Raw genomic sequence first — 7,336 nt, forward strand, 5'->3', positions numbered from 1 at the left:
CGAGGTGTAGTCCTGTAGGTCCAAAGGACGTCTGGCAATTCCTCTACCCACTTCCCTTTTGCATCGTCTAGCCTTTTTTTGAGTCCATTCACTATAACTTTGTTTACAGCCTTAGTTTACCCATTTCCTTGTGGATAGGCCGAAGTGGAATACCTATTCTTAATTCCAAGGTCATAGCAGTATCTTCTAAAGGCTTTGCTATCAAATTGTAGCCCGTTATCTGAGATGAGAGCGTGAGGAATCCCAAACCGTGTGACGATATTCTTCCAAACAAATTTTTTGACATCTACGTCCCTGATGTTTGATAGGGGTTCAGGTTCGACCCATTTAGTAAAATAATCTGTGTCGACTAACAAATATCTCTTATTCCCTGCTACTTTAGGGAAAGGCCCCACAATATCTAAGCCTCATTGAGCAAAAGGCCAAGGGCTAGTCAGGGGATTAAGGACTCCCCCAGGTTGGTGGATGTTTGGTGCAAACTTTTGGCATTGGTCACACTTCTTCACATAGTCTTGAGCTTCCCTTTGCATGTTTAGCCACCAGTAGCCTTGCATGAGGGCCCTGTGATACAGGGATCTACCTCCCGTGTGGCTTCCACATATTCCTTCGTGCAATTCTTCTAGGAGTTGCTCCATTGCCTCAGGGTGCACGCACAACAGATATGGGCCAGAGAAGTTTTATACAGTTTTTGGTCTTTAGACAGCCAAAATCGAGGTGCTTTTCTTCGCACTATGTCAGCCTCAGACTTATTCTCGGGCAATACATCTTCTTTAAGGAATAGTGCTATAGGGTCCATCCAGCTAGGCCCCATTCTGACTTGATGAACTTGAATCACATTTCTTACCTCTCCGGAGGGTTTGTGTAAGTCTTCCACAAGGATTACCAGAGGTACGTCTTGTGCCGAGGAGGTTGCCAGTGTGGCAAGAGAATCCGAATGTGCATTTTTATTTCTAGGAACTTGCGATAAAGCAAAATACTCAAATCCAGATTGCAAGTGTCTAACCTGGTTCAAATACTCCTGCATTCTGGGGTCCCTTGCCTCCAACTCCCCTTGGACTTGGCCTACCACCAGTCTTGAATCAAAAAACATCTCCACTGCCTTTCCACCCATCTTTTGAACCATAGTCATCCCTATTAAAAGAGTTTCGTACTCGGCTTCATTATTTGTAGCTGGGAACCCCAATCTTAAGGACTTCTCGATTGTGATCCTTTCTAAGGATACCAGGACTAGTCCCACTCCAGATCCTTTGTAGTTAGCTGCACCATCAACGTAAACTTTCCATGACAAAGGTTCTTGCAAGAAGATTATACCAACCGACTTTTCATCCATGTTTTGCTCTTCTAATCTATCTTCTGACGGGGTCTCGGCAAACTCAGCTACCAAATCAGCAAAGACCTGACCTTTGACCAAAGTGTGTGGCATATATTTGATATCAAAAGCCCCTAGGATCGTGCCCCACTTCGTAAATCTCCCTATGTAATCAGCACTGTGAAGTAGGGATTTGAGCGGGAGTTGAGTTAAAACAACAACCGTGTGTGATTGGAAATAGTGGGGGAGCTTACGTGTGCCATGCATGACCGCCAAAATAGCCTTTTCAAGTGGTAAGTATTGGACTTCAGCTTCATGTAATGACTTGCTTATGTAATAAACTAGTTTCTGCACACCACAGTTGACACGAATCAAAACTAGACTTACTGCATGAGTGGCCACGGCAAGGTAAGCGAGAAGAACTTCATCCGTCTCAGGCCTTGACATGATTGGTGGTCGAGAAAGGTATTCTTTTAATTGCTAGAAAGCCCGGGCACATTCATCGGTCCATTCAAACCCTTTCCACTTATTTAACAATTTAAAGAAAGGTCTACACCTGTCAGCTGACTGAGAGATGAACCGATTCAGGGCGGCGGTCATTCTCGTAAGCTTCTGGACCTCTTTCGGATTCCAAGGTGGTTGCAAATTGTTGATCGCCTTAATCTAGTTAGGATTGACTTCAATTCCGTGGTACGTGACCATGTATCCCAAAAACTTGCTAGACCCGACACCAAAAAAGCATTTGGAAGCATTAAGTCGTAGTTTGTGCTTCCTCAATATCTCAAAAATATTCCCGAGATCACTAACATGCTTGGACTTTGCCTTGCTCTTTATCACCATATCATCGATATAAATCTCAATAGTTTTTCCCAACTGTGGTTCAAACATCCTGGTCATCATCTTTTGATAGGTATCCCCTGCATTCTTTAAACCAAAGGGCATCACTTTGTAATGATAGTTTCCCACAGGAGTAACAAAAGCCGTCCTCTCTTGGTCGTCCTGAGCTAGAGGTATTTGATGATACCCCTGAAAGGCATCCAAAATGCTCATTTGAGGATGGCCTACAATGGCGTCCACTAGTTGATCAATCCGAGGCATAGGGAAAGGATCTTTTGGGTAGGTTTTGTTCAAGTCTGTAAAATCTACACATACACGCCACTTTCCCGTCTTCTTCTTAACCACTACGGTGTTAGCCAGCCATTCAAGGTAAAAAACCTCTTTAATAGTCCCAGCTCGCTTAAGCTTCATCACCTTGTCCTTTATAGCGTCTGAGTGCTCCTTGGATGAACGCCGAGGTGGTTGTTTCTTAGGGATGACTGATGGATTGAAGTTTAGATGATGGCAAATGAAGCTCGGATCCACTCTCGGGGTCTCGTAAGCATCCCAAGCAAACACATCGATGTTGTTTTTAAGGAAAATAACTAACTCTTTTTTCTCCCAAGATGGAAGCTGAGACCCAACCAGAAAAAACTTGTCTGGATCATCACCAATGGGGAATTTCTCCAAATCCTCACATTTGGCATCCTCGGTAGGTGCCCTCATTGGTAATTCCAGAGACATTGACTGCTATAAACCTTCTTTGACTATGGCCGAGGACTTAGCTACTGGCTGATGCTAAATTGCAGACACAAGGCATTGCCTAGCCATAGCTTGGTTCCCTACTAGTTCCTCAACTCGGTCTCCTGACAAATACTTAACCTTCTGATGCAAAGTTGAAAAAATGGCACCCAAAGTGTGAAGCTAGGGTCTAGCAACAATGGCTGTGTAGGAGGAGTATGCATCCACCACTATGAAATCTACTTCTATTACTTCTGAACCGGCCTGCACTGGTAATCGAATTTGACCCTTCGGGGCAACAAGTTTTCCATCAAAACCCACCAGAGGCGAATCGTAAGCTGTCAGGTCTTCAGGTTTCAAGTTCAATCCTTTGTATAGGTCAGGATACATGACTTCTACATAACTGCCTTGATCCACCATCATTCTCTTCACATCATACCCCCCTATTTGAAGGGTGACCACTAAAGCGTCACCATGTGGTTGGATAGTCCCGATCTTATCTTCATCCGAGAAACTCAATAAAGGTCGGATCTCTACTTTGGCTCTCTTCGGTTCGGAGTTTAAGTCTTCGGCTAGAGACCTGGCCACAGACATCACCCTCGTAGGTTGAGAGCCAGTCCTTTCAAGTGTAGCAAATATAACATTGATCATGCCTAATGGTGGCCCTGAAGAAGCACTCCCCTGGCCCTGTGACCTCGCCTGGTTTCCCTGCCCATTGGGTCGGTAAAGAAATTGTTGCAACTTCCCCTCCTTTACTAATTGCTCCAGATGGTTCCACAATGTTTGACAATCTTCAGTGGTATGTCCTCGGTCCTGATGATAGTGGCAATGGAGGCTTTGATTACACCTTGAAGGATCTCCACTCACTTGTTCGGCCATTTAAAATATGGCTTACTCTTGCTCTTTTTCAAAACTTGATGCACCGGTTCTCGAAACACAGTGTTTACTTCCTGTGGGGCTGCGGGTCCAGATTGTTCGGCAAAATCTCGCCGGGGTTTGTTATTGTTATAACGTTCCAACTTGAAATCCCTCCTCTCCTGAGGGATAACCTTACTCTTCCCCTTATCTTGCAGCTGGTCTTCTTCAACTCTCTTATACTTGTCAATCCGGTCCATCAATTGACGAATACTGGTGACAGGTTTCCCCGTCAAAGATTTCCTTAGACCGTGTCCTGCAGGTAGGGATGGCCATAGGTAGGGTATGGATTGGGTATACCCATACCCGACCCGAAAAGTTTACCCATGGATACCCGATTATCAATACCCGTTAATATCCATACCCGAATATATTATCCATGGATATCCATACCCTACCCGAAACCCGAAACCCATTTAAATTTTTTTTTTTAATTCAAAACATTTTAATATAAAAACTAATCAATAAAAAAATTTTATTGATTAGTTTGTATCTGCTTCTTTCTCTCTCTCTCTTTTTTTTTTTTTTTTTTGAGATAGAGATAGAAATTTTATTAAATAAAGAAGCAACATTTTCCTCTGTCTCTTCAGTTGTTTGTCAAGCAAATGGCAACTCCTAAAATAAATTTTACAAAATTTTTTATTTAGAAAAATTAAAGAGAAAAGTGCATGTCAACAGGGAGAACAAAAGCACAAACTGTACAAGTTAGGATATTTTCCACTTAAACAAAATCCAGGAAAAAGGTCCACATCTCACAGCTCTTTTTGAAATTTCACATGCGAAATTTCTTTTCCTGTATCAGTGAAGAGCTTTTATTTGAAAAATCAAAGAGAAAACGGCATGTCAACAAGGGGAACAAAACGCAAGAAATTTCTCCTCTCTCACATAGAGACTCTAAATCAATATATCAAAAAGGGCAACAGAATATGGAAGCACAATTTTATTTTATTTTTATTTTTTTTCCGTTTAAATAGGCAGAACCCAGGAAATTTTCCACATCTCACCGATCTTTTTGAAACTTCAAATGGGCTTTTTTTACCATATTATTAAAAAAAAAATCAATGAAAATAGGACAAGAGAACAAGGAGGAATAGAAGTGAACCGTATAAATTTGATAGTCTCCGTTCAAACACGCAAAACCCAAGGAATTTCCATCAAACCCAGATACCCACAGAAAAGATTTTTCTTTTGAAGCCAAACTAGCAAAAGAGGGAAAAAGAATGAGTCATTTACTTGAGGAAAGAGAGTGGTAGGAAGACCTAGTTGATTCGCAGAGACGAGGAACGAGAATCAAGCAAAAAATCGATGCCAAAACCAATAATTGTGGGTATATGCGAGAGACAGAACCTTCCCAAAACGCCAAACCCAGAAACCAATAAAGTAGAAGCGGTGAGGAGAAACAGAGAGAGAGAATGACGGTGAGGAGAGGCGGAGACTGGAGAGCTCTGAGAGAGAGAGGGTGATGGTGAGGATGGAGGCTCAGGTGAGAGAGAGAGAGTGTGTGTGTGAGTAAAAGTGGAGAGACTTAGGGTTTTTTTTATTATTTTTTACGGGTCGGGTATGGATAATATCCATACCCTACCCGAACTATTCGGGTAATATCCATACCCTACCCATTTAGGTTCTACCCATGAAGAACCAAGTATTATCCAAAACATTTGGATCAGGTAGGGTAGGATATCCATTACCCAATGGGTATGGCCATCTCTACCTGCAGGCAAGCCAAGCTTGAAAGTACTGATAGCCACGTCCTTAAAATCGCCCTCTATCTCGTTGAACATCTTCCAATATCGGCCCGAGTATGTTTTCAGAGTTTCGTCCTCTCTCATGGATAGAGATAGCAAAGAAGCCAAAGGACGAGGCGCCTTACTGCATGTAATAAAACGGGACCCAAACATCTGGGTGAGCTCCTTAAACGAATTGATGGATCCCGCCCTTAGACCATTAAACCACCTCATTGCCACAGGCCCCAAACTAGACGGAAATACCTTGCACATTAAGGCTTCATTCTTAGAGTGTATCGTCATCTTTTGATTGAAGTGACTGATGTGTTCAACAGGGTTCGTTCTGCCATTATACAAGGTGAAAGTGGGTTGAGTGAACCGTCGAGGAAATCTTCCTCCCTCAATCCAGCGAGTGAAGGGTGATTTAGAAACTTGATTGAGTGCTTTATTCATAGCATCATTCACCAGGCCTCTTGAAGACGAATTGTTGCTTCTATGACTATGGCAATAATCTTCGTCATACAAGAAAGATTCACTAGGGGGAGTTCTTGACCTTTGCCTATAATCTTGATCCTCCTCATCATCGGATGAGTAGTCAGAGTTGGAGGGAGCTCGCCTTTTGTGCTCATGGCATAAGCTTCTCTTTAGGTGATCAATCTCCTTTTGCATGTTTCTCGCATTTTCCTCATGAGAGATATGGTTTTTACCTCAAGACTGACTCTTGTTGGTGTGCGTAGTGTGCACACTTCCCTCACTATCTCTCTTTCGCTCAAGTTCACGGAAGTGATCTTGATGCTAAGAGCCCATAGATTTTGCTGGATTTGGACTTGATCCTACCATCGTTGAGCGTCTAACTCACTACTGCACCAGTATTTCCCACAAACAGTGCCAATTGTAAGGACTCGATTTGGAAAAGCTAGCCCAGAACGTGGATAGACTTTGACCCAAGAGGCCCAAAACAATGAATTTGTAGAGAAATGGGTCGAAACACTGGGCTTCAGTTAATTAGACAACAACATGGATAGGCTTCATGACAAAAAGATAAAAATGAACTCTTATCAAATGAAGAAGGAACGTCCTCGGCTTGGTTCGAGGACAATAGTTCAAAAACAATGTTCTTAAAAAGTGTTACAAGTTTGATTGTGGATTACTACAGTGTTTTTTCTATCTCCTCTCCGATTCCCTTTCTTGTTCTCTCTCTTTCCTTTTATACCTCCTCCTCCCTTTACCTCAACTGTCCACCTGTAATCTAGATGGTTAGGGTTGATACTTGTTCCATCAGTCTTTTTCATCCGTCTTCAAGTAGTAGTTGTAAGGCTGAAATACACTGTTCAGGCATCACTTCTACATTAATGCGGCCAAGGGATTAGCTGCAGTGCATTTAATGCGAAGGCAGCAGCTTTCTCCCCAGATATTTTGGGGTTCATCCTTATCTCATATCTTTGCATTGCTTGTCCACCTCAAACGAATTTCAGGGATTGCCATTTTTGCTGTAAATCCATTTCTCAGGACCTCGGCCAAGCTCAACCGAGAAAATTTTCATTCTCGGCACACTTTCCAAAGCCTTTAAGACCTAAACCCTATCATTCCTCCATCAGTGTAATTTCCTCTGATGAAGACATCTCATCCTCGAATGGATCTTTGTCCTCAACTTGGGCTATAGGCCAACATATGAATAAATAAAGCACTTCTAGGCCCAAGGACCCTACAACATAGTTGCTAAGATTTTTGATGCACCTTCAAATGACAAAAAGATATGGAAGAAGAAAAAAAAATACACAATCCAATATGCTATATTAATTCTTTTTGCTGCAATATTCCAAAATTAACA

The 7,336-nt window shown here is 42.4% G+C and overlaps 1 protein-coding gene across 1 annotated transcript; it reads right to left on the minus strand.

Annotated features, from left to right (window-relative positions):
• Window positions 1-3,049: 3,049 nt before the first annotated feature.
• Window positions 3,050-6,174, minus strand: LOC126690198 (uncharacterized). Its single transcript, XM_050385322.1, has 3 exons — window positions 5,493-6,174; window positions 3,790-4,037; window positions 3,050-3,679 (listed from the first exon to the last, which is right to left on the minus strand). The coding sequence occupies exons 1-3, from the start codon at window positions 6,172-6,174 to the stop codon at window positions 3,050-3,052; spliced, it is 1,560 nt and encodes a 519-aa protein (XP_050241279.1).
• Window positions 6,175-7,336: the final 1,162 nt, after the last annotated feature.

Source organism: Quercus robur, chromosome 6 (assembly GCF_932294415.1).
Source record: "Quercus robur chromosome 6, dhQueRobu3.1, whole genome shotgun sequence".
NCBI classification, from domain to species: domain Eukaryota; kingdom Viridiplantae; phylum Streptophyta; class Magnoliopsida; order Fagales; family Fagaceae; genus Quercus; species Quercus robur.